Source organism: Orcinus orca, chromosome 17 (genome assembly GCF_937001465.1).
Source record: "Orcinus orca chromosome 17, mOrcOrc1.1, whole genome shotgun sequence".
Taxonomy (NCBI): Eukaryota; Metazoa; Chordata; class Mammalia; order Artiodactyla; family Delphinidae; genus Orcinus; species Orcinus orca.
In genome coordinates this window covers 83,307,079-83,333,223 of record NC_064575.1, presented here as the reverse complement: position 1 = coordinate 83,333,223, position 26,145 = coordinate 83,307,079, and the positions used below count along the sequence as shown (strand labels likewise).

At 55.4% G+C, this 26,145-nt stretch overlaps 1 protein-coding gene across 7 annotated transcripts in view; it reads left to right on the top strand.

Annotated features, from left to right (window-relative positions):
- COL22A1 (collagen type XXII alpha 1 chain) overlaps nucleotides 1–26,145 on the top strand; it is a 261,252-nt gene that overhangs the window by 33,130 nt on the left and 201,977 nt on the right. For 4 of the 7 annotated variants that reach the window (XR_007472957.1, XM_049700887.1, XM_049700886.1 and 1 more), the window contains exon 4: nucleotides 21,036–21,110. Coding sequence is in view for 5 of the 7 variants with exons in the window: in XM_049700887.1 (XP_049556844.1) it covers nucleotides 21,036–21,110 (75 nt within the window). In the remaining 2 variants the exon portion in view is untranslated. Of the gene's footprint in view, nucleotides 1–9,344; nucleotides 9,574–9,930; nucleotides 10,124–16,837; nucleotides 16,987–21,035; nucleotides 21,111–26,145 lie in introns of those variants that run through there. The other 3 variants (XM_049700889.1, XM_049700890.1, XM_049700888.1) reach the window with 3 other exon arrangements.

The window sequence follows — 26,145 nt, the reverse complement described above, 5'->3', positions numbered from 1 at the left end:
TAATCCTATCGGATGCCTAATTGCTGAACCCTCCCAGTGCCTGGCCCAGGCCTGGCTCACGCCCGGTCACCAGTGGCTGTTTGTTGAAATGATAAATGAAGCTCACTGTACTTGAAGAAATCATCATCCCTGTTCCGCAAATGAAAGAGTCTGCGCACACGTAGGAGGGGAGCAGCGACAGCAGCGGCAGCAGCCACGCGCGGCCGTGTTGTTAGAGATGCAGCTTCTAGCGTCGCCACTGCCACGGCCTCACCCAGTGGCCTCCCCTGAGATCTGCTCCGGCCCGTGGCTCACTGTCCCCCGGCCTTGGGCTCATCCAGGGAAGCGCCTCCGTGTCACGGCATCAGTTCCTGCCCCTCTGTGACCTGATGAGGTTCCCAGGGGACTGGACCTCAGCCCAGCTTCCCGCAGAGCCTGGGGCGGAGGCGCAGCCCCGGAGCCTCGTCTGTAATTAAGAGCTTTTTCTACCCCAGGCTCAGTCGTGGCCACGAAGCAGCCTTTATATAGCTGATGGTGTGGCACTTGGTGAGCTTGTGGCAATGCCAGCGGCCGCAGCTGGGGGAGCCTCTGCCTGCTTCTATTTTGGGGACACTGTTTGGTGGCCCTGACTCCCCTCCCCCTGCCCCTTAGCCCTTGCGTGTTAGTGTGGACGAGGGCACAGAAGCGGCCCCTTGTGCCTCTCTGGTTCATGACACAAAGCCTCCCTCTCTCTCTCTGTGTTGTGTGTCTATGTGCTGTTCCAGTGAGTTTTGTCTACTGGATGCAATACTTTCCATGACGACACACACACACACAGAGAGAGGGAGAGGGAGAGGGAGAGAGAGAGAGAGAGAGAGAGAGAGAGAGAGGGAGAGGGAGAGAGAGAGGGAGAGAGAGAGAGAGAGAGGGAGAGGGAGAGAGAGAGGGAGAGAAGCTTGTTTGGTGTGAGGCGGGGATGGATTTTATGGTTCTCCTGCAGTTCACACTGGAAAAACGTCGGCATCTCTACCCCAGCCGCGCATTTTGAGAGTGCGTGACTCTGCGTGTGTCCCCCGCCACTCCGAGGAGAGTCTCAGCTTCCTGTACTGGTTAGACCCGCTCACAGATTCAGCCGCTGTGATCCTAAGTGAGGTCAGTCTGGGGGCGGGTGCTGAGATTCCATGAGAGGCTCTTTCTTGCTTTGACCGTGGCTGTCACAGACCACTGCACCTTCAGATGAGGGAATCGTTAGGTTCGCTTGAAAATTTGTTCTATGCTTTTTTCTTCTTGTAGCAGAAAACAGTTGGAGTAAATAACGCAACTTATTTGTGTCACTGGGACCAGGCTAGATAGACCGTGCAGGACACCAGCTCACAGCGGTGCGGGTCTCAGGGGTCTCTACTGCACCGTTGGGTTCTTTCTTCAGCACAGATTGTTTGTTCCCCCCTTATCTCCCAGACATTGTTGTGAGGCAAGGGGATCACGATGGTGAACGATTCATGCGATCCTGCTTTTAGGGCAATACTTTCCAGAAAGGAAGGGAGATGGAGAAAAAACAAAATCGAGTAAGCGGGAAGGTGATTTCATAGCGTGGTAAGTGCTTTGAAGGGAGTAAAGCAGGGCCGTGTGACAAAGGGTCTGAGGCGGGAGGGTTAGGAAGGCCTGAGCTGATCCAGGAAAAGATCCACGGGCCCAGAGTTCCAGGGAGAGGCAAGTGCCAAAGCCAAGGGCCTGCAGGAGGTGTGGTCCTGATGCTGGAGGAGCAGATGCTGGGGGCCAGGCTGGGGGCAGGGGCAGTCACAGTGCCTACGAGGAGAGCGTTACCACTGCCACTGTTGGGGGCAGATGTCGAGGCTTAGCTCTGCAGGTCAGCTCTCCCAAGTCCACCTGCCAGGAGGAGGCCAGGAATCAGACAGAAGCAGAGCGCACCTCAACCCCCTGGAGTAGTCTGTCCCCTCGACGGCCCAAAGATGGCACCCACGGGGAGCCTGGGGCTGGCTGTCGGCATGTCTGGGTGGCGTGTCCAGCCTGGGAGTTTCTTTGGGTCCATCTCCCTTAGGACCTGAGTCTCGTAGTCATCAGAGAGGGGACAGCCCTGCTGGTGGCCTTGTCCCCAGTGACCAAGTCTTCCTGTCCCCACCCCTGTCTCCATCCCCACATCCCTCTGCATGGCCTGGAGACTCAGAGATAAACTCAGCACACGCATACGTGCGTGCGTGCCTATGCACATATGCCACACACACACACACACACACACACACGCACACACACCCCACAAATCGTACATACCCTCTCTCTCTCTCACACACACACACACACACACACACACACACACACACACACACACACACACACACACACACACACACACACACACCCGTATCTGGGAGCGCATGTTCCCACGAGGCAACCCGCCCAGCTCGTCCTCTGGCTGGGCCTGAAGCCCGGGCAGAATGAGCGGCCGCCTCCGCTGTGGGTTTGGAGCTGCCGCGCGGATGCCTGTGGCCTGGCTCTCAGGGCCACACCAGCCTCGGGCAGCACGGCTGGGGCCCCGCCCTTGGCCCAAAGGTCACTGGGAGCGCCTCCCGGGTAAACTTGTCATGACTGAGGTCACCCCCTGGAAATAATCATCGGGTTACTTAATTCTGATTATGTGCTGGGGAATTTTATTAGAAAATTACTGAAATTGAGGGAAAACTAAAAACCACCCGTCGTTAATTTTTCATGTGTACATCAAGGAAGAAGACATAGTCTCCCAGCTCTGCCCAGCCAGGCCCAAGCCTGACGAGGCCCCTGCCGGACTCCTTTCTCTGCTACATCTGCGTGACCCCCTGTAAAAACCCAGCTCTTCTGCCTCAGCCTCTGCTGATCCAGGGGGTGCGGCTCATCTCGTCCACACTTTCTAACCCGTGTGTCCCGCTCCACGTGAGGAGCAGGTACCCTCGCGTCCTGAGTTCTCCCCAGCCTGCCCGTCACTCTCTCTGCTTCTGGGTTCTGGTTTCTCGTGGCGGCAGCACTTTTAGTACTGAGCTCCGTGTGGATTTGTCCTGACAGGTAGATTCCCAGAGGAGGTTGGCACGTGCACCGTGATTCCCACAGTGCAGCCCGTGGGCTGTCGGCGGAGGCCGTGGCGCGTGCTGGTTCAGCCCCAGCGCCTGGAGCAGCCCAGCCCTGCCTCTTCACCCTGGGTGAAGCCTCAGGCCAGTTCCCTAACCTCCTTCTGCCGTTGCATGTTCATTGGTACAAAGAGGATGATGGTGACATTTCCACCTTGTAGAGTGTTGTGAAGATCTAAGGGTTGAGACGTGGAAAATGCTTAGCACAGTGGTGGCCCTGAGCACACGCTCTACAGCTGTCTGCTCTTACCATGTTCCTTTGTGGGTGTGTATGATTTTTATGTATGTCTATATTTTCATTTGTCTCTATCTGTATGTGTATATGTGTATGTATATATTACTTTTCAGAAAGGTGACAGAGTTCATACGCTTCACTTAAGGCAGTATTTCTCGACCTCCTTTTGAGGGAACCTATACAGTAAGTCTCCTGCATACAAACAGGTTCCGTTCCGAGAGCGCGTTCGTAAGTCCAGTTTGTTCGTTAAGTCCAACAAAGTTAGGCTAGGTACCCAACTAACACAATCGGCTATACAGTACTGTACTGTAATAGGTTTATAATACTTTTCACACAAATAATACATAAAAACAAACAAACACAAAAGATAAAACATTGTTCATCTTACAGTACAGTACCTGGAAAAGTACAGGAGTACAGTACAACAGCTGGCATCCAGGGGCTGGCATCATCTGGTGAACAGGCCAGAAGAGTCACTGACTGGAGGAGGGAGAGGGGGTGGGAGGTGGTAGAGCTGAAGGACCATCAGTGATAGGAGGCGGAGGGCGAGCTGCCATTCCACTCACGCCTGACGCTGACGGCACAGGCTCTGGCTCCTTGCTGGAACCAGATGCGCGTTTGCATCTTTGAAAGTTCGCAACTTGAAGGTTTACTGTAGGGGACTTGCTGTATACGTGTCTTTTTTCCTCTAATTGCCTCCTTCTCCGGACTTGTAATACCACACCTAACTGTTGATCTGTTTATGCTGTTGGGTAAGGTTGGACTTTGGAGAGCCGCAGACCGTTGAAATCGCTAAGGTTTTTTTTTTACCCTCTCCCTCAAAGCCAGTTTTACCTCCTTGGAGGCAATATTACCGCCTTTGAGAATGCATAATTTCGGGCATGTGAAAGGATTACAGGATGAGAATTCAGGGAAGGCCTGAGTTCATATCCTGCCCTCTGTCCCTTGGGAGCTGCGATGATGTGGCATCAGGGTTCAGCAGATCGACTGAGGTCTAAAAGCCCCAGTTAAATACAGCTTTCTCTATTTGAGAGATTACTTTTTTAAGCTTCAGTTTTCCCTGTAAATGAAGCCAGTAATATGACTACCTGATTTCTAGAGCCAAGAGAACACACACATAAAAGGCTCCCTTTGTAGCCCGGCACAGAGTTAGTGCCCATCATAATTCAGGCACCGCACTGCCAGGACCACTGATCTGTGGCACAGGGACTGGATGGAATCCCAGCTCTGCCATCTGCCAACTGGGGGTCCCTGGGCTGGAGTGTGCACCTGTCTGAGCCTTGGTCTCCTTATCTGTAAAATTGTGGTATTTACCAATCTGGTGAATAATTTACTGTGGTTCTTACTGTTTTTATTGTGCTATTATTATCATACTTAATATTTTTATGGCAAGTCTGTATAAAAACTGTCAAAAACCAAAGCTCCCAGACATGACATGACTGGATCTGAGCTTCCTGTCACAGGAGGGAATCAAGCAGAGTCTAGAAGTTCATCTGCTGTGAGTTCTGTAAAGAAAACTGGCCTGTCCAGGAAGGTGAGACTCTCCTTCATCTAGTGCGCAGGGTGCCAAACCCCGTCCCACAGGCCACATCCCACCAGGCAGAACGTTTTACACACTGAGTTTTATTGGAAGATGTACTTCACGTCAGCTTCTTTACACGTTGTCTGTGGCTCTGTCGGCATAACCGCAAGCTGAGTAGTTGTGACAGAGACCACGTGGCCCACAAGATCTGAAGTATCTACCGTCTGGCTCTTTAGAGAAGATTGCCGACCCCTGATAGTGGGTTCTGACGTGATGGCTGGGAATCTGAAGTCGCTGCCACTAACTCCTGGGGTGACCCCAGAGAGGGTGTCCCATGGAGTGCTGAGTGGGATGGGTGGGAACCCTCCTGGAGGCCCCTTCCCTTCTGTGTCTCCATCACCGTCCTGCGTGATCCCCTCCCCCGTCCGTGTGCTACTGCATTACGGGTGCCTTCTCATCTTGTCAGTTTTAGGGGCGACCCATGTATCCTAGAAAGCTCTCCTACCATCCCAGGTCTTGGACGAGGGTTCATGCGCCAAGTGGGACTAGAGAGGACTTTAAAGGTCAGCTGTGAACCTGTGTCCTGCCGTTGCATCAGCCACGGCACTCTTTGTCCCTGGTGGCGTCCCAGGCAGAGAATGCATCCACGTAGGTGCGACCGTCTCGTTTACTGGTATCATCATGCCAGGAATTCCAGCCCAGGGGGGTTCAACTGTGCATTTCCCACAGTGGCTTTCGTTTTGAGTTGATAAAGGGATAAAGTATAGTGGCCACAGTGAAATTGGCACTTGCAAAATGTATACACACGTATACACGGTCTGAATATAAATTTGCGTCTGTATAGTTAAACACGTGGAGAAATTCTTCATTTCTGAGTGTCTCTCACATCCTGCAGTGACCCTTGTCCTGGCTGAACTGGATTCACACTTGCGGGAGGGCGTGCAGGGCACGGGGCTTACACGATGTCTGGGGCTTTGCAAGAAATGTGGCTGATTAATTGCGATGCTTCTGATACAGCCTCACGCTTCACGGAAGCCTGAAGGAAAGCAGTTGTCAAAGCCGTACGTTCTCCGTGACTTGTTTTGCTGTAAAATGTGTCTGTCTTTGTCCTTTTAATTACACAGGCTCTGGTTTCTTTGCGTTTATCCACATACAAACACAAGCAGAGGCACACAGACACACTCGCCCGTGCCCACTCATACATACACATGAGTGTACACATGTACCCCTCCCCCCCACCCCCCACACACGTGAGCCTAGACGGGGCGGTCAGCACAGCAAACACCCCTTCCTCCTGCCGCTCACCCTGGAACAGGCGACGTGCAGCTGCTTAGAAAAATAGAGCTGTATTAAAAATCAGTGCCTTTTGAGTGTCTGTCGGCACTTGTGAAATACCTACTCTTATTTTCTGAAGTAGCCAATTTTGCTTGATCCAGTAACAGACACATAGTGTGTTTTTATTTGCTTGTTTTCAGTAAAGGCTCCTGTTCCTTGCATCAGTCTAACGACCAGGTGTAAGGATAAGTGACCAAAGAGGGGACAGTGATAACTGGTGCTCTTGGAGGGTCCCTGAGGGGGCCAGGCCGGTGGGGACTTCAGCTCCCCTGCAGGGCGGGCCCGGCCTGGGTCTTTCCTGCTGCACCCGCGTCTGCCTTGGGCCCCAGATTCTGCCCTGTGCTCAGGCTGGGCTGCCCACGAGGCACCCATGGGCCAGAGCAGCCTGTGCTGGCAGAGGGAGTGGAAACCTCAGTTACAGGAGGTTGGGATGCAGGGCTGATCACCTCCAGTGACCTCTGCTCGCCTTGACTGAACCCTGCGCGGCACGGGGGCGGCGCTGACCCATGAGCCTGGGGCAGGAGAGCAAGGGGAAGCCTGCCTGCTGTGCAGTCTGTGTTATAAGCCACCCATCAAGTGTAAAAACTGTCCCGGGAAACACGTCCCATCCGCCCAGCGTGGGCCTGGGAGACGGGTGGTTACCTCTCCTTCCAGTGGCATCCAGGACACGGTGGCCCGGGAGGTCACACCCTGGCCCCAGCCCACCCAGCCCCCTTCTCTTCACACGTCCTATTCACTTGGGCGTGACTCATGGGGGCCTCATGGGGGCAAGGACACCCCAGGATACGAGGTCAAGCTCTGCCCACAAACCCCACATACGGCCGCCCCTCACAGCCCCTGGGCCCGGGGATTGCATGATCCGCTCTCAGGAGAACAGGTGGGAACTGCTGTACCTCTGGCAGTGGGAGTGGGCTGCTTGGGCGAGGAAGTCCAGAGTGGTTTAGAAGAGCAGCATGGGGTCTGAGTGGGTGTGGTCCCTTGGCCTGTCCTCCCCGCTCTGTTTTCTCTTTGTCTCCTTTTTGTCAGGGAGGCAACAAAATGGGGTTGAAAGAATATGCTTTCTGCAATCCAGCAGGCCTGGGCTGTAAACCCAGCTCTGCTGTCCACCGGCTGCGTGGTGTGCGCAGGAGGCATCTCCCCCGCGGGCACGCGACAAAGAGTCCCCAGCTATCTGTGGACCCTGAGACCCGAGTTAAGTCTAGGCCCGGTCCCCACGTGCCCACTTCAGAGAGGCCTCAGCCAGAGCGCAGAGAAAGCAGAGCCGCCTTTGGGGGTGCAGCGCAGCGAGCCCCGTGCCCACTCCACGGTCTCAGCCTCCTCCCGGTCCCGGAGGCAAAAATCTTGGCCTAGAAAGTGAAAATAACCAGTTCAGCACTGTTGCTTTGCGTACTGGAACTTAGAGGTAAGATGGACTGCAGCGACCTTGATCCCTTGAGACCAGGCCCCAGACACCAAAGCTGAAGAGGTGCTGGGGTCACAGGGAGAGTGGCCCAGGCCGGCTGGAGTCCGCCCCTCCCCCCCCTCCTTGCTCTGCATGAACTTGACACCACAGCCCACCTTCAGGGAGGGATGACCAGAAACACCTCACTAGGATCCCTGGCTCAGCCGCTGAGGATTCCGGTGTCAACAGTCAGCCTCTGCAGCCTTTTCCATCGTCACTGGGCGGATGAGCAGGGCCTGGCCAGTGGTGTCCAGCGTGATGTCCGTGAGACTGTTGTTGGTTGGAGGCCACAAAGGGCCTTGAGCATAAAAAAAAAAAGGAGGGCCAGGAAACCTGTAGTGAATGTGCAGATCTTTTAAAGTTCTGAGCACTAGAGAATTTTCTTCCTCCTTCCCTCCCTCCCTCCCTCCCTCCCTCCCTCTCCCTCTCTTTTTTTTTTTTTTCTCTTTTTTCATCTCAACTTCTGAGGCCCAGCAGTTTGTATCATAGGTCAGTGCTTGGATGTTTAGGCTGATGGACCTTGGCTTGAAGTCCTGTGTTTGCCATTTTCATCTCTTTACTTGCTACTTAACTTCTGTGCTTGGCTTCCTCATCTGTAGAATGGGTGCACTAGTCCCACCTTCTCCTATGAAAATTAAATATGTTAAAGTATGAAAGTGCTTCCAGCAGCGCCTGACACAGAGCAGGTGCCGGGCACTTGTCCTTGAGGAAGCACCTGGGTGCTCTGACTCTCAGTGTCCTTGTCTGAAACATGGGGACGAGAAAACCCACTTGGTGGCCTTGTTACAGCATTTTACTCGTGGGTCCAGGAACTCTTGATGAAATGCTGTCCGTGAGCTGGAAACTGTGACTGCAGGTCAGGGGCGTCTGGGAGTTCGTGGGATAAACATACCCTCTATCTCAGGGGAGAACAAAACCATAGAAAAAGCACTGAAACATAAGTGAAAATTCTAGCAGGAAATTTTAGTAAGTGCCCTCTGTCAGACATAACCAGGGAGGCTAAGAACAAACAAGAGGGGATTTGCTGTAGGTCTGGTGGTTTGGGGGCCCTCTGAGGGCACACCAGGAAAAAGGCCCGCAAAGAGAATTCCAGGCACAGGAAACTTTATGTAAAGGAACGGGATTGGGGTTATATAAAGGAACCGAGAAACCAGGGAGCGTGCGCCCTGGAGCAGATCGGGGAGGGACAGGGTGAGACTGTGGGCAGAGGCCAGCACCTGGATGGAGTCCTGTGTCTGTGGGAAGTGTTAGGAGTTTTATTCTGAGTTGAATGCCAAGCCGTTGAAGACTTTGTTTCATTTTACGTTTTATAGTGAGACATAGGCAACCTTCCGAAAGCGGGGCGTATCTGAAGTGTCCGGCTTGGTGAATGTTGGCACACGGCGTGTACCCTACTGTCCAGAGCACGGTGCTACCTGTTCATGAGTTCCATTCACGGAGCTGTTGGGTGGAGGACGGATGCAACGAGGGGACAGAGAAAGCAGGGGCAGTGGGAGGAGTCCAGGGTGCCCTGGGGCAGAATTTAGATTCTCGTCCTGGGCGCTGCATCCCAGGGCTGCAGGAGTGTGGGGAAGGGGAGGAGGGGGGCTCGGGAGGGGAGGGGCTGGTGCACTATTGAGGTGCCGGCGGCTGCACCCGACCCAGAGCTTGGGGTGAGTCAGGAAGGATGTTGGCAGAAAGGCCCTCGTGGAATCCGCACCCTCAGAATAGTTGATGGGGCGGGGGGAGGGGTGGGGAATTCATTTGCTGGCTCTTGCCTGTCTCTGCTGGTGAAATTTCATCCCCAGGGCGTTCACTCCTCTGAGTTCTGTGTGGTGGGGAAGCCGGATCCCAGGTCCCGAGAGCCTCGAGAGCCTCCTCTGAGGCGGAAGTGGGTAGCGGAGGTCAGGGACGCTGATGGAGCAGTGGGACGGCAGGAGCAAGCGTGTCCTTGTTTTGAGCTCCTCGTGTTTGCAGTGGCTTCGAGGTCATTAATGAGACCCAGAGAAACAGGGTGGGGTGCAGCTGAGGCCGGTGAGGCTCCGGGTTTAAGGAGACTCACTCTCGAGGTCCTGCGCCCTCCAGGTGGGCAGCTGGGGTGCGGCTCGTTAGGTGTGGGCCTCGGGCCCTTGCTGGCCTTGTCCTCTTCCCAGCCCTGCCGCAGAGCAGAGCGGAGGTTAAGGTGACGATGCCTTACACCACAGAACGGATGAGTGCCACCAGGATCAAGATGGAGAGGGAACGTGAGCTGGAGCCGCAGCCCAGCGGCTGGGCAGGTGGGGTGGGCGGAGCTGAAGAGGCAGGGTGGGCGACCCCCCAAGAACGGGGTCTGAGGGCCGGGGCGGGGTGGGCGGGAGGGCGGCTGGAAGTTAGGGGAAAGTGAGTAGAGTTGAGCGGAGGGCCCAGCACGCAGTGGTGCTCTCGTGAGGAGCAGGGGCTGATGGGCTGGGCAGCCGGCTGAGGTGAACTGGGAGGAGCTCCAGCAGCTTCACGCTCCAGGCGTGGCGTCGGCAGGTGAAGCAGAGCCCGGGCCGCAGGTGGGAATCCACAGCCGTGGAGGGGCACAGAGGCAGGTGACCCCCGTGTGCCCACCCCCAGCCGGCCCCTCTTCCGCAGACCCCCAGAGGAGGCGGCCGTGTGCAGTGGGCGGCCCGGGGTGGGGCCGGGAGAGCGCGTGGGCGGGGTTCCCGTCTGGGGTGTGTGCGCTGGATGTCCCCACCCTTCCTGCAGGCCTCAGCCCCGTCTCCAGTCACAGCTCTGCCTTCACCGCTGGACTTGTCTGCGGGGGCGGGGGGGAGCCAGGCCACACTGCTGCCCCTCGTTGCCATCTGGCCGTGACGTCCCAGCAGCCTCCCCCGGGTCCCCGCAGGAACGCAGCCCATGGCCGTTCCAGGAACCCACCTCCACCAGCCCTCGGGCAGAGGGGCCAGGAGGAAAGGAGCATCAGGGCTGGCTAGTTCCACCCCTGTCCAGTGCCCTGGGAACCGGTGAAGAGGTCCCCACCTTGCTGCCTGCTCCCGCAGGCGTTCAGGGGCCTGACGCAGTGGACAGCTGAGCTCGGCCCCGCTGCCTCTGGGGGCTCCTGTCCCTGTGGCCTGCCTCGGTCACCGGAGCTCTGATTCTGAGGACACGACCCTGAGTCTGGGCACGGTCTGACCCAGGCCACATGCTGATGGAGAGGAGATGGCCGCAAGTAGACAGAATAAATAGCGTCGTATGTTGTTTGCCCATCTCCCGTGAGAAGCACAGACACCACAGGGGCCAGGGATGTGCCTGTGGGGAGACGTGGGGCTCCCTCAGCCAGTCCTGTGCTTTCCTGAGACGGAGGGGGGGGGTCTGTCCTGGTCACACGCAGGTCAGCACTGCCCCCGGAGCCGGGGCTCCTGAGGCCTCTTCCCGCCGTGGGCTCCCCTTCTCCCCGCGCCTTCCCGGCGGAAGGTCTCAGCTCCTCTCCACGGGCCACGGGAAGTCTCGTCAACCCTTCCGTGTGTTCACGTGATAAATTCCCATTTTGCCACTTATTTGGTTTTATATTTCTCCATCTACTCCGAGCCCACGTAGGAGGAGGGAGGGTTTGGCTTTGCCTTGTTTCTCCTCCCTGCTCAGCAACCCGCTCCCTGGGGACCCTGCGCCATGGGAGAAAGCCTTGGGGGTGCCCCTCCCTGCTCTGGTCCAGCGGAAGCTCCAGGTTCCTGGGAAGGGCGGCAGGCTGGGTTCGGTCCTGGGGTGAGTGGGCAGGAGGAGGACATGACTGGGTGAGATCACGGCAGCCTTGGGACCGAGTCTGGCGCTGTGTGTGCGTTCTCTTGTCCAGTGCCTGCCAGGACCCTGAAGGGTAGATACTGAGAGTGTGGGTTCAGTTCTAGAATCGAGCAAACAAGCCTCGGAGGGTTGGAAAAGACGGTGCCACGCACAGAAAACACAGGTTCACCCCCACGAGGCCTTTCCTCCTTGGCCGTCCACACGGCAGCTGCTGTAGCGCAAAGCGGGGTGATGCTGGAGTGGGACGCGCCTGGGCTTGAGCTCTGGGTCCCTGGTTATGAACTCTGTTACTCGGCAGGCCGGTCTCTTAATCCTGTAATCTGAAACGCTCCCTCCTCTGGACCTCCGCGCCTCCTCTCTGCCCCTCCTGGCCCGCCCGTGTCCCCTTCTCAGCCTCCTTTGCTGGTCGGGTCTCATGTCCCGACATGCAAAGCTGGAGGCTGGGACCTACCCTGGGACCTCTTCTCTCCTCTGTCTCCATCTCTGAACCATCTCTTCCATTCCCAGCGCTTTAAAGGCTGTGTCTAGAAAGGAGCAACTCCCACATCAAAAGCCTGGAGCTTTGTTTCGGAGTCTGAAAGCCAGGCTCACAGATCCGGTTGCTTGCTAGGTGTCTAAGAGACATCTCAAACATGAAGCGTCGGAAACTGGACTTGTGTTTTCTGGTTCCAGATGGGTTCTTCCTGCAGGGTTCCAGATGCTCAGGACAGAACATTCTTTCTTTCTGGGGCACTCCTCACCCAGTAGGCCACCAGCCTGCCCACTCTGCTTTCCAGAGAGACCAGGGCCTGAGCACCCCTCCCTGCTTCGCCCCCGCCGCTTGGCTCGAAGCCGCCAGTATCCACTGTGGTAGCCTCACCGGTCTGTCCTCCTCCACCCCTGCCCGCCAGTGTCAGGCCCCCAGGCCGAGGGGCACCTCCTGCCAGGACCCATCACCCCCCACCCCTCCCGGCCCCGCCCCTGCTGCACCTCATCTCTCTGTCTGCCATTCTGGCCATGTGTCCATGCTCCCTGACCCTCGGGCCCTGGCCTGCACCCCTGATGGGTCACCCTCCTCCCGCTCTCACCTTCTCGCCTGACTCATCCCTCAAATCTCAGTGGAGACACCCTTTGATCCCACTGTATTCATGCCCCCACTGGCCTCAGTACCTTGCAGGGGTTATAATCACAGAGTTCTTGGAGACATCAAGGCCTTACTTGACCAGTTTCCATCTTGTCTGCTGGACGGCAGCTCCCTGAGCTCCGCAGGCCCCTTAGCGTGTGCCCTGGCTTGGCTCAGCGCCAGGTGCGTGGCAGGCAGTCGTCGGACGTGGCGTGAAGGGAAGGAGGTTTGCATTTAGGTGCTTCTCAGACACCAGGTGCCAAAGGTCACTGCTGGGCTGAGCTGGGCCCTGGCACCTGTTCAGGCTGGCCGAGGGCTCTGCCTACCTCCTGCTGCCCCACTGCCCCAGGCTCCTTTTGCCAGTCCTACAGGAGGTCCTCGCAGTCTCTGGTGACACCTACTGGTGCTCTGCCCACGGGACAGTCCCCAGGAGGGAAGGAGGTCCAAGTAGCCCGGGACAGTGGAAACCACACCCTCTTCGCAGGAGTCTCACTGCCCCCTGCCTGGATCACGGCCCCCTTGTATCCGGGCAGAGCCATCTCTCCCCTGCCCTGAATTACAGACGCAGCCCGGGGTTAAGAGGCTTCCCCGACCCACCTCTCCTCCCTCCATGCCCTGGGCTTTGCTGCTGGGCTCGGTCCCCTCCCACCTCTGGGCCAGCCGAGCCCCTTCCTCCGCAGGGCTCTGCACTCGCCGGGACCTTCTTCCCTTTGCTCTTCCCGGGCTGCTCGCGCCCTTCTTAGCTCCCGGCCCAGAGCTCACCAAGCCAGGAGGTCTTCCCAGGCTGGCGCACCCCACGCGCATCCTGGCCCCCACGTCACCGACGTGTCCCCAGCAGCACTGATCACTCGTGGCAGCTGGCTCGCTTCTCTGTGTCTGTCTGTGTGTTTCCTCTCTGCCCTCTCCTCTGTCTGGCTAGTCACTCCAACAGGGTGGGGCCCCCTCGTCTGCGTGTTTACACGTTTGCTCCTTATGGCAGGACGTATGGGTCGGGCGCTGTGCAAATACGTGTTGGCTGAGTGAGTGAAGGAACGAACAAGCTCGAATCGGGTGCCAGGCGTCAGGCCGTGAATTCCTCACCCACTGGTCCATTTAGTCTTCGGGATGACCTTGGATGGGGAAAAATCCCACAAACCTTTATACCTGTTTCTGGGTCTGGAAACAGACACAGAAGGAGAAACTGACGTGGGTGGTGGGTGTCTGCAGACTCCAGACCTTGCCCCTCCCCAGCCTTGGGGAGCACTTCCCCCTCTGGCCCTGTCCCCGCTTCACTGTACCCCAGCAGGCAGGCGTGTGCTCGGGCGGGAGGGCGCCCGGTAGCCTCTCCTTCTCACTGTTCTCACGCCGTGCATGCTCTTCCTGAGACAGAGGATGGGTGGCCCTGCTCTCCCAGACCCGGTGATCCTGCTGTCAGCAGGCCCCGGAGGGGAGGGTTCTTTCTACCAGTATTTTGTCTCTTACCACCAGGCTGCCTCTAAAACACTTAGCCTTCATTCCCCCATAGACTGGGCGCCCTGACCACACCCTCCCTCCAGCCTAAGGGACCTGGGAGGTGGGCAGCGACCACTGAGGGGATCTGGGGCCTCTGGGGAGGCAGCAGGTGCCAATTCATTCTGACCTAGAAGGGAAATGCAGGCCGGGCAGGAATCTCCAGAAAGTTCTAGAATAGGAGGTGGAGGTGGAACCTGGACCCTGGGTTGTCCTCTTTGTTCCTCACACGGTCCACACCATGGCCCTGGGATGCAGCTAATAACAATTTTCAGGTGTTTGTTTTTGTTTTTGTTTTTTTTGTGTGTTTTTTTTAACAACGGGGAAAGCTCCTTGTTCACCTGTAAAGAACGGATGCGAATATCTGCCCTGTGAGAGCATTGGCTGAGACCCTGTGTGTGACCTTGAGGCAGTGGAGCTATCCGATGACTGGCTGGTTATTATTATACTCATACCCAGGGTGATTTCTAATGCTCAGATGTGTGTGTAGAATAGTGGTCCAGCGCTCGATGTCCAAGCCTCACTACCTGGCTTGATTCCTGCCTCTGCCACTTGCTGGCTGTGTGATGTTGGATAAATTACTTAACCTCTCTGAGCTTTGGCTTCCCCATGCATCAGCATGCCCATATTGCAGGGTTGCTGTGAAATCAGAGCACATAACTGTCTAAAGTAGCTGGTAGGTGGTGCACAGGGTAGGTCCAGCACTTCCCTTTTCTTCCTCACCATTTCACAAATGGGTAGAGAGAGGCCCCGTACTGCCCTTGCTGAGAGCTGCAGGGAGCTCATGACATGCACCAGGATTTTAGTGACTCCAAAGAACGTGCTCGTTGCTTGTTATGGTGTCCCTGTGTCCTCGGCCCCCACTAGTGAACCCTCCCAGCGTCTGCAGGTATTTGCTGGCCGTGGCACAGAGCTCTCTCCCATCTGTCCGGCTGTCTGTCCAGCTGTCTGTCTGTCTGTCTCCATGGTGGCTCCCTTGAAAATGGGGGCCTGTCCCCCTGACCGGTAGCTCTTGGGTCCAGAAGTGCATATTGAGCCCCACAAGGCCCCCGCCATCCCCCAGACCTCCTGGGGATGTCTGCACCAGCTGTCCTCCGGGGCTCCAGTTCACCTCTGCAAACAGCCCTCATGGCTGCCTGCCAGGCCCTGGCCATCCCGCTGCCCCCTCCCCTAGAGCCTCCTGCTGCCTCAGCAAAGAGGGCCCCAGGGCAAGGCTCAGGCCTACGTTTAAAAAAGAATGACACTATATATACACACTAACAAACGTAAGGTAGATAGCTAGTGGGAAGCAGCCGTATGGCACAGGGACATCAGCTCGGTGCTTTGTGACCGCCTGGAGGGGGTGGGAGGGAGGGAGACGCAAGAGGGAAGAGATATGGGAACATATGTATATGTATAACTGATTCACTTTGTTATGGGGCAGAAACTAACACATCATTGTAAAGCAATTATACCCCAATAAAGATGTTAAAAAAAAAAGAATGACACTGATAACCTGCGAATACTGTACTAGTGAATCATGTTCAGACCTTTAAAACAAATTAGAAAATGCAGAAAGGCAAAAAGGAAATAAAAACCACTTCAAGTTCTGCCCCCCAGAGGTAACCACAGTTAGTTTAAGTGTCATATATGTTCTTCCAGACCGCTGTGTATGTACGTCAGTTTGTCGTAGCGAGTAGGAGAGTGCTGGAGTCATACTGAGCTTGAATTCTGTTTCCACCACTAGCTAGGGGTGTGCTTTGAGCAGGTCATCTGAGCTCTCTTAGACTCAGTTTTCTCATCTGAAAAACGGACATGATAACTACACTGACATGTGTCAAACAGGATGCTGCATACTGGCATCTGTCGGCAGGAACATGCCTTAACCGTGCCCCCGGGAGCTGTGAGGCTACAGTGCGTGTGCGCTTAGATTCCTAACTGCTCCCGTCGGGATCTGATTCTTTCTGCTCTTTCTCCTCCGGGTGAGGGAGCTGCCAGGGAGCCAGGCTTGCTCAGCTGGAGAAGACTGGAGAGAGGAGGACGCTCGCTGACTGTCTTGAAAGGCCTAACCGGCTTTTGTGAAAGACCTGTTCTGGGTTTGGTGCCAGCAGAGGACACACTCTAGGGCAGGGTCTTGCCGTCTGCCCACCCCAGGTTCCCCAGTGCCCTGCCCAGAGCCAGGTGTAAGTGGGCACAAGCAGACGGACCCGATGGGTAGAACTCGGAGAGCACGTGAAACCACTGGGTGCAGAGCGAGGGGGCCCCTTGTACATGTCAGGGGTGTCCAGAGGCAGAGGGGTGCCTCAGGGAGTGGCATGCTGGCTGGCTGTCCCTGCAGGCTTTGGAGACAGACTTGGGCGCCTTTGTGCTGTGTGGCCTTGGGCAGGTGACCTTGGAGAGACTGCATGCTGTAGTGGTCCAGAGCCAGAGGCTGGGGCCAGCACTCTGACTTTGCCGTTTGCCAGCTCTGTGGCCTTGGACATCTTGATGACTTCTGTGTGCCTTTCTTTGTACATCTGCAAACAGCAGCACCTGTCCCGTAAAGCTGTAGCGGGGGTGGTCAGTCAGCGTGCTGATGGATTCGACATGCCTAGCACAAGGTCTGTGCAGAGCAAGCCCTCTACATCTGTCTCCTGACCACGGGGATAACTCCATCCCCCGGCAGAGCAGAAACTGTCCACATCGTGTACCCAGCGCAGTACCTGGACGTGTGGGCACGCAGTCTTGGAAGCCCTTACAATTCAAATTATTCGTATCGACCCTGGGGCCTTGGGGCCTGGCTCTCCAAAGTGGGGGTGTGTGGACGACTTCCTGGCTGGCCTCGGAGCCGCGGAGGAACTGTGCCGTGAGTCTGCGGGGGGTCTGATTCATCTCTCTCCTCCTCCGCCTCTTCCCCTGCCCACTTGGAATGTCATCATCCCATCTGTGGTTAGCTGCGCTCAGCAGCGACTGCCAGGAGGTGATGGATGGGCAGTGACTCCTTCTTCCCTCGGCGCTCTGCTCCTTGCTTCTCCTGCTGCTGCTCAGCTAGGCCGGGGAACCATCTCCACTCCTCCATTCTAGACACAGGTAGGCCTTTATTCAAACCCAGATACTCCTCCTATCTGGTGAGTTTCTTAACCTCTCTTAGCCTCAGTTCTTAACATCTGTGTAACGGAAACAACGTCTACCTCCTCGAATGGTTGCTGTGGGTAGACTTTCCAGGTGGGTGAACGGCACACAGTAGGCACTCTGTAATCGCCAACACCCGTTTTTCCAGCTGGAGAGACTCTTGGCTGGGAGCCAGGGGCCAGCATGGCACATCCTCTCTAGACAGGGCCTGGGTGTTCAGCATGAAGCAGAGACCGCCTGGTGCAAACCCTCCTCCCCTGATGCTCAAGCACATTCTCCCCTTTTGCCGTTTGGTAGACGGAGGGCAACTGGAAGCGTTTTTCCCGGGAAACTGCAGTGAGTTCATGGTGTGTCCCTCTGGGAGCAGCCGCCATGATCAACCAAGACTTGGCCTCTGTCGAAGTTTCTGGTGAGAAAGAACTCCTCCTGTGGAAGGAGATCTCGTTGCTCTCCAGAGGTCTAGAATGTTCCGCCTTCCTGGAAGCTGAGGGAATACGAATGGCAGTGGGTGACAGCACATGAACTCCAGGGGAGCAGGGGCTTTGTAATCAGCCATGTCTGTTTTGTTTTCACACTTTCAAGAAGGAAAATCGGCCAACTAAGCAAGAGCTAATTAAGCCCAGGTTTTGATTCCTGAGAACTTACCCTTATCCTTAATTCCAGAACTTCTTTTTATGTTGATCCTGAATGATTACCTATAAATCTGTATTGATTGGATAAGTGAAGGTAATCCAGTTTGTCAGTAGTTTCTTTACCAGGAAAATGAGTTTCTTTTTCTTACGCTTTTCACCTAGGCTTGGGGGTAGCTGGAGTTCCTCTCTCCTCAATTCTAGACAGTCCTGCAGATGTTATGTCCCACGTTTGAAGGAGGAAGAAGGGAAAGTACGCCTGCCAATCCCTTCTACCTATCTGTCCCCTTACATTGGGGAAACCAAAGCTTTTTAAGACATCACGCCTTCTCAACCAAGCACGCTCTGGTATTTATGTCCTTGGCCAGAGCTGGGTCACAGGTCCATCCCTCGCTGGAAGGGCGGCTGGAAAGGTGGGGAACAGAATTACCATAATGGGCTTAGACCAACCAGCCACAGCTTTTCTCCATAGGCGGAAAATGCTGCCATTCTGAATAAAAGTGACGCTCTTTTAGCAAGGAAGGAGTGGGGCATGGGTGTTAGGGTGGCAGCTAACAGTGTGTGCGACACCTCAGTGGCAGGAGTCCTGGAGCCTGTGCAGTCTTCTCACCTGATTGTCAAATCATGACGCAGCCCACGCCCCAGAGGCTTCCAGGCCGCCGCTCAGCCTCTACTGCTTGGCTCAGGCGTCGCTGGTCATTCTGTTCAGCACAGACTCGAGGCCTGTTCTGTGCCTGGAGCCGTGAAGGCAGTGGACATACAGCTGGACCGAGGCTCAGCCGGGTGTCCAGACCCACCGGGGAGGCAGCCACGCCAGTCAGTGCCTTCAGCATGGTGCCGCCGGCTCTAGGACACGGGCGCTGCCGGGGGGCCCTTACCCAGGCTAGGGTGCGTGGCAGCAGGGTTGAGGAGGAGGGGCCTGGGAAGCGGGGACACAGGACGTCACGGCAGCGCGGGCGCTTCCTTGAGCGTGCCTGCTCCCAGTCCTCTCACAGCCCACGAGTGCCCTGAAGATAGGGACGGTGTCTTATCCCACTTATGTGTCCCTGGAGCTAGCTCAGTGCCTGGAATGTGTCTGGAGCTCTGTAAGTATTTTAGTTCGAATAAATGAGTTAACGTGGAAATAAATAGATCATTATCCAAGAGGTGGGCGTATCTTGGCCAAAGGGAGGTAGTCACGGGCTGAGAGGGACTTGGGATGCTAACCTCCCTCCCTGCCTGCCAAGAGGTGAGCCTCTGGGGCCCCGTCTTCCCTGGGGAGCCTGGCTGCAGGGGGTATTTTGGGAGCCATTTGTCCTGACCTACTAAGTCAGCTCTAAATTCCCCCTTGAGGCTTTGGAGTGTATGAGGCTTAGTGATGGCCCCAAAAGGGGATTGGCAGGTGGTTTGGGGACTGATTTCTTAAAGCAGTTTGGGCACGCACTAACGTCTTTGAAACGTTTCAGTCTTTTCTGTGGTCGTGGCTTTCGGACTGCCTTTGACCGTCCCGGTTTGGGAGTCAGGGCAGAGACAAGGCTCAGTAGCTTTGCCTGCCCTGAGCTCCAGGTGTCGGCCTCCAGAGGTTTGCTCATAATCAAGGCTAGAACCTTCTGAGTCAACTCATTTTAGATGACGCACGGTCCCAGCCAGTCCCTCTGGCGGCCTGCCAACCTTAAAGCAATTGGCCGTCACCCGCAGCTGCCGCTGTCCTGGGTGGCGCCGTCTAAATACTGCGCACTGCTGGCATCCTCTTGCATATCTGGTTCTAGACAGACAACTCCGTGCTCTTTCCAAAATAACTCCTTCCTTGGGGCTTGTCAGACCTCTGGTGCCTTTGGGATAAACATTAAAAATACCTCCTCCCAAATCAGGGAGGATGTCATTCTTTCCCCTCAGTGCTGATTGGAAAAGGGGCCTCAAACTGGTCCCGCAGTGAAACATTTGTGAAAACGTATGAAAAGAGATTACTGCACGTGGAATTGATGGGATGACAGAACTGCCTAATAACGTGTGATTATTATAATAACGTATATAGTAACCAGATTGCTTCAAGGGCAGGGCAGTATTTATACTAAGTTGCCTCCGGTGCTACAGTTAAGTCCTGTTACGGCTTGATCTTGCTTCGTCCTCCAAGCAGCCCTGCAACAAGTGTGTATTTTGTAAGGTGTCCCACGTCACACATACTGACACCGACAGAGAGATTAGGAGACCTGCAGTGGACCCAACACTTGGGCCTGGAACCTTAGCGTTGACAGTTGGTGCTCTCTCTGGGATTCTTAAAAATTGAAGTATAATTAATTTACAATGTTGTGTTAGTTTCAGGTGTACAGCAGAGTGATTAAGTTACACACACACACACACACACACACACACATTCTTTTTCAGATTCTTTTCCATGATAGGTTATTATAAGATATTGAATATAGTTCCCTGTGCTATACAGTAGGTCCTTGTTGTTTATCTATTTTATATATAGTAGTTTGTATCTCCTAATCCCAAACTCCTAATTTATCCCTCCCCTATCCTTTCCCCTTTGAAAGAAACCGTAAGTTTCTTGCTGGGAATTTTAGGGCAACTGGAAGAATCCCTTTTCCTTCCAACTTTTTTTTTTAAGTGAGAAATCATGAAGACATTCAGATAAGACATTTACGTAATATCATATAATAAGGCGTTTATGTAATATCGTATAATGAAGTATTTTTCACTGTGTGACTGACTCCATTGCCTTTGTGTAACTGAGCAGTCTTGCTTCTTCTGGGATTACGCCTGCTTCTGGAATTGCACCTAAAGCTCCCTGGGGCAGCATAACAGACACCTTGTAGGTGGGCCCCCAGCACGTTTCCTATTTCCTTGACACCCTGCTGGCTTGCGATTTTCATCTATAAGCTCCTGCCTTTATGAATGAAGTTCCCTCTGCCTGGATCGCCTTTTGGTCTTTTGTCCATCTGGCTGAGTCTTACTGTTCCTTTAAGGGAAACCTCAAACATCGCCTTTCCAGGAAAGCTTCCCTGACCTCCCCAGGCTGGGCTAGGTGTTGGATCAGAGTCCTTAGTGCCCTAGCAACCCAGACCCATTTCTGTCACTTATGACCCCATTGATCGTGTGGATTTCCGTGTCTGACTCCCTCTGATGGATGACTGTGAGCTCCTTGTGGGTGGGGACCATGCCTGTTCTTATCTCATCCCCGTATGAGCACAGTGTTGGCAGAGCCAATGCTTAACAAGTACATTTGGGAGTAAATGAAACACTCCGTCAATGTGGCGCTGCCTCTGCGTCTGCCCCATCCTGGACGTCCTGCATGCAGGGGGGTTGGCGCAGGGTCCCAATGACATCATGTGCCCTGGAGGAACCGTGGGCTGCGTTTGCTCATCGATCTCTGTTTCCTCTTGCTTTTCTCAGACGTGCTCTGCCCCAGCCTTCGTGTAGAAGGAGATCACTTTAAGCACACCAATGGCGAAACCAAGGAGATCACAGGTAAGAGAGTAACAGCCACCCTACACGGCTTGCTTTCTGTGCTTTTTGCTGGACTTGACCATGACCCTCCTTGATTCAAGGGTAGCCTTGCTGGTGCTGTCCTCATTCCTGTCCTTCACCGAAGTCCTAATAGGATGGTCTGAACTGTGCAGGTAGCCGCTCCCGTCAACGAACCGTCAACAGGGAAGACCGTTCACGTGTTCCCTCTGGGAGCAGGTGGTGATGCTGTAGGGTCGGTAGAGAATGCAGTGGAGTGAGTGACATGGTGAGTGAGTGATTGGCAGCCGGGCAAAGGGTGAATAAATAAATGCATTTGGGAGTGAATCAGAGTCATAAATACATGAGTGAATCAACGGATGAGGGAACACAGAGACACACGACTGCGGAGCCAGCGGCAGAAATAAACTCCGCGGAGGCTGTCTCTGAACGCGACCACGACTGGGTAACTGAGTGCGTGGGGGACGCTGAGCCGGCCCCCTCGTCCCGATGGTGATGAGCGTCCATTAGCTGCTCCCAGGCGTCCAGCTGAACACTTCAAGTGCATGATCTCAGGGAAGTTCTCCTCCCTGCAGGACACCAGCCCTGCTCCCCTCACCAACGCCGGCCCCGTCAGGAGCCCCGTGTCTCCACCCCAAAGCATCTCGGGTCCATTTCTAACCAGTGCAGTCAGTCTCCCATCCAAGGCAGTGAGCCCCGGGCCATCAGAACCCGGTGTCTTGTAGGCGCTGCAGTGCCCTGCCCCTTCCCCAGGGACCCTGCCCGGCTTCGCCTGCCCATGCGGACACGCCAGCATCTGCACCTTGGCGCCTCAGGGTTGTTTCCAGAACAGCAGAAGGCTGTGCTCCCTGTGTGCACGGCAGGTGAAACGTGCCAGGGGATTAACACCCCTCGGGAGTAACCCAGCCCTCAAGCAGTGAGCGTCGGTAAAGAAACACCCGGCCCCTTGACCCACTTGCCAGCACGTCCCCACAGGGGGCAGCTCCCCACAGGGGGCAGCCGGCTTGGTGCTGCTCTCCTCGTCTGCCGTGCCTCCCTCCCTGCTGACCCTTCTCCTCCATCGAGCATCTCCCGGATAAACTAGCACTTCTGCGGGGAGCGCCTGGGCTGTAGTCAGTGCTCAGTGAGGTGCTTACTCTCTCTATCAGGATGTCTTTGTCTAACTCCTGAGAGCAAGATGACTTCCATCCTAGTCACTGTGTTAATGCAGCTACCTTGAAGTGAAAATATTTATAGCCGAGTCACCGTCCAAAGGGCAAAACTGCTGGGAGCACGGATGTCCCCACTGATTGCCTCGGTACTACCCAGCGGAGCTCTGGCTCTGGGTAATCTATTCTCCATCCCTCGAGCCTGGCTGGGCCTCTGCCGGCTCTGCCCCCGAGTAACTTCCGCTGAGGTCACCCTGGAAGGCAGATCTTTACCTTGCTGCATCGTCCATGTCGGGCTTCCTGAGCGATGAATCCCTCGTAACGGCATCTCCCCTAAATAATTCATTATCCAGTGTGTCTGTTCACAGAAGGGAAGTTACGACAGTCATACCATTAATAACAGAAATAGTAATAACTGATGCTTACCAGCACTTACATGCTTACCACGTCCTTGCCTGCCAAGGGATTTGCACTTATTTTCTCATTTAACCCTTACAATGTAGGAGACCAGCACTATTGTGTCTTTTGTAGCTGGGGAAACAGGTACAGACACATTAAGTAATTTGCCTGAGTTTGTGGCGGAGTCAGGGCTAACATCCAGCCGTCGGAAGGAAGAGGGGGAGGGAGGGAGGAGACGCAAATGAGCACCATTTCATCTGCCGTATCGTCTGTAACTCAGAAGGAGCTTTCCTCTCGTTCTACGGACTGAAGAGCCCCCAGTATTTTTTTCCACTGAAGAATAACTGATTCTGGCTGGGAAGATTCAGAACGTGTCTGTGTGTACGTGTGTGTGCACGCATGTGCGTGCGTGCACGTCTGTGTGTGCACACGTGTGCTTACGCAAGCTGGGAACAAATCCTTTTGGCTCTGGCGTGTGAGGATCCCGCTGAGGAGTCTTGTCGCGATTGGATAGAAACGGGACCCTCTGTGCAGAATCCGCTGTGTGGATGTGCCGCCAGTGAAGCCTGGAACCTCGCCTCCCCTTGGTGGGCTCCGAGGCCCCCAGGAAGTAAATCACAGCGCTGGGTGGGCCTCCATCAGCACGCGGTGCAGATGCCCTGCTTGTGCAGCTCTGAGAGCAGAGAGCCTGCGGGATCTATCGTCTCCTCTAATTATAACCAGACCAGAAAAGAGGCTCCTGCCAGCTGGAGCTGAGACCGGAGTTAGGGAGAGATGGAGCCGCACACTTGCCAACTTAGACGCAGTCGGGTAACCGGAGCAGCTTTTGTAAAAAATGCAGTTCCCCAAAGCCTCACCTCCGGGCGGTTCCTTAAATGACTCCAGCTATTTTTAGGGCTTATCTGGGCTGGAACAGTGAGCACGGGGAACAGAACAGACAAAGCAGGTTGGAGGCCTGGGTCCATCACCCGACTCTCTGAGATTCAGTTTCCCCACTTACGCAACAATACATCCGACATGATATCTCTGAGGACCCCTCCCAGCTCTAAAAACCGAATGTTCTGCAAATTCTAGTGACTGAAGGTGTTATACAACATTCCTGGGGGGTCAGCTATTTAAAGCTGAAAGAAAGTGCTGGGCACGGTCCAGCTCTGAGATTGGGCCACAGACATCCTAATGTCTCTCTGCTCCTACCTGAGTTCCGACCTCCAGATAACAGGCGCCATGTCACGAGCATCTCAGATAGTCTCAGCTCACTGCCCCTTCCCTCCCTCCTCCCAGGCCTGTGTTTCCAAGTCTAGTCCTCCCCAGTCTCCCCCAGGCCGGTACATCCCACCGTTGCCTCCTCCTCCATCCCCACTGCCAGAAGGTCTTCGAGCACAGAAACAAGATCGTGTTTCTCCCTTGCTTTAAAGCCCTTCCGCGGCTCCCCACTGCCTGTAGAAAGAAACTCAAACCGCCTCGCGTGGCCGACAGAGCCCAGCCTGATCTGCCCCTGCCTAGCTCACTCCCCTAACCGTGGCTCCTGACATCCCGAAATCGTGGGATTCTCAGAAAGAACCTCGGTGCCTCAGGTCCGGTGACCTTTGCACATCCAGTTACCTTGGATGCCCTTCCCTCCATCTCTGGTCTGCCCAGATTTTATTTGTTCTTTAAATTCAGGCCAGGCCTTGCCTCCTCTGGGAAGCCTTCCCTGATTGCTCCTCAGCTGGGCAGGGAAAATATTCCATGTGCTGTTATACAAGCCCAGCCATTCCCCCTCCTTCTCATTTACCCATCCATGATACCAACACAGCTTCTCTCTGTGCCTGTTTCTCTGTAGACCCTAAACTTTTGGGGGTTGGGGCTGGGATTTTGTCCTGTTGAGCATTGGAGCAGCCAACAGGGCATCTAAATGGAGGAGGCCCTTCATGGTTTAGTGAGTTCCTTTCTTCTCTCCTTCCCTCTTTCCACTGACGGTGCCTCAATTAAGAACGACAACCAGAGCTCTTACTTTTTTAGGGATGGAAACATGAATCAGATCAGGTCCCATCCTTCAAATTGCTCACCTTCTCCTGGGGACAGATTAACCGTGTGCACCTCGGCCAGACCCACGAAAGACCCGGGAGTAACTTCCGTGCCTGGGGGTCCGGCAAAGCTTCATCCAGCGCGGACCTTTGACGGACTCTGGGCGATCGTCATGGTGTCCCTGATACCACCTGGTTCAGCTGAGTCCGTGACTTCAGGAAGGTGCATCCTTGCGGTCTCTACATTAAACAATCGCTGCTTTATCTCGCGGTGCCTCGCATCAGGGTCCATTTACCTCGGGAACATTTTTCATTTTCCTTCCCGGCCTTTATTTATTGCAGGCAATTCATCTTTCTCTCGGCGCCCTTTGCTGCCTCCTAGTTAATTGCTTGTTGTTCAGAGTTTTGTGGTGTTTAAGTCTTTGTTTTTATCCATGGAAGCCAACGAAAGTGGAACTAGAAAGTAGAGCATATGTTTGCTTTTCTAAAGCTATTTTTTATTCTCCCACACATGACTGCTACAAGGAAGCCCAGCTTCAGGTGGCGGTTTCCAGTGACAGGGACGGAGCTGTGAAGTAGAGGAGCGGGCCTCTCTGCCCTTCTGCCTGGCACCGTAGTGGGCGGCATCGGGCCCGTGCCCGCCGGGTTCTGAGCCCGCTCTGTGAGTCAGAGCCGGCACTCAGTGGGAGCCCCCAGGGCCTGCGCATCCCTGTGGGCCTTGGGCAGCCCCGTGAAGTGGGAGTTTGCAGGGGCTGAGTAGTTGCACCGGAGTCGTGGAGCTGCGGAGTCTAAGAGCAGGGAGGCCCAGGTGTGTCTCACTGAGATGCTCTCCTGTCCCCACTTTCCCTCCTTAAATGAAAGTGGCTGCTTCCCTGGAGCGACAGCCCACCCCGTGTCCAGGCAGTTACCGCTCCAGGGGTTGCTCCCCGGCCGCTGAGAGCCTCTGAGTGCTGACAAACGGGAGAGCCCCCTGGGACCCACTTGCTCCCGCGGGGGGAGATGGCAGGGACGCCCGGAGGCCCCGAGGCCCGAGGCGGCGAGCCTGCAAGTCGGGCCCTTACCCTTGCCTCGTTGCTGAAGGAGACGCGAGGATGCGGGCTGTGGCCCGGCCGGCGCTGGGCCTGCTTTCACACCCGGGCAGAGTGGCTCTAAAACCTGCGCCCGCCTCTTCTGCCTTTCCTGGGAACAGAACCTGAGCCTAAACGGGCCCTTCACCGCTCGGTGTCCCTTCCATGGAACCCTTGTGGGCCACTCACCCCATTCCCAGGCACCAGCCCCTCCCACTGTCCTCTGCTTCCCAGCCCTGCGGGTCACTTCCAGGTCCAGGGCCGCAGTGCACAGGCGGCCCTTTGGATCTTCACGAGATCCCTCCTTGTGTGGCCCAGTGCCTTCCACCTGCTGATCCGGCTGGACCCGCCGGGCTCTGTGAGGCCTTAAACCCAGAGCTGCGGGTGATGACGTTGGGGGGTGCCTGCCCCTTGGGGG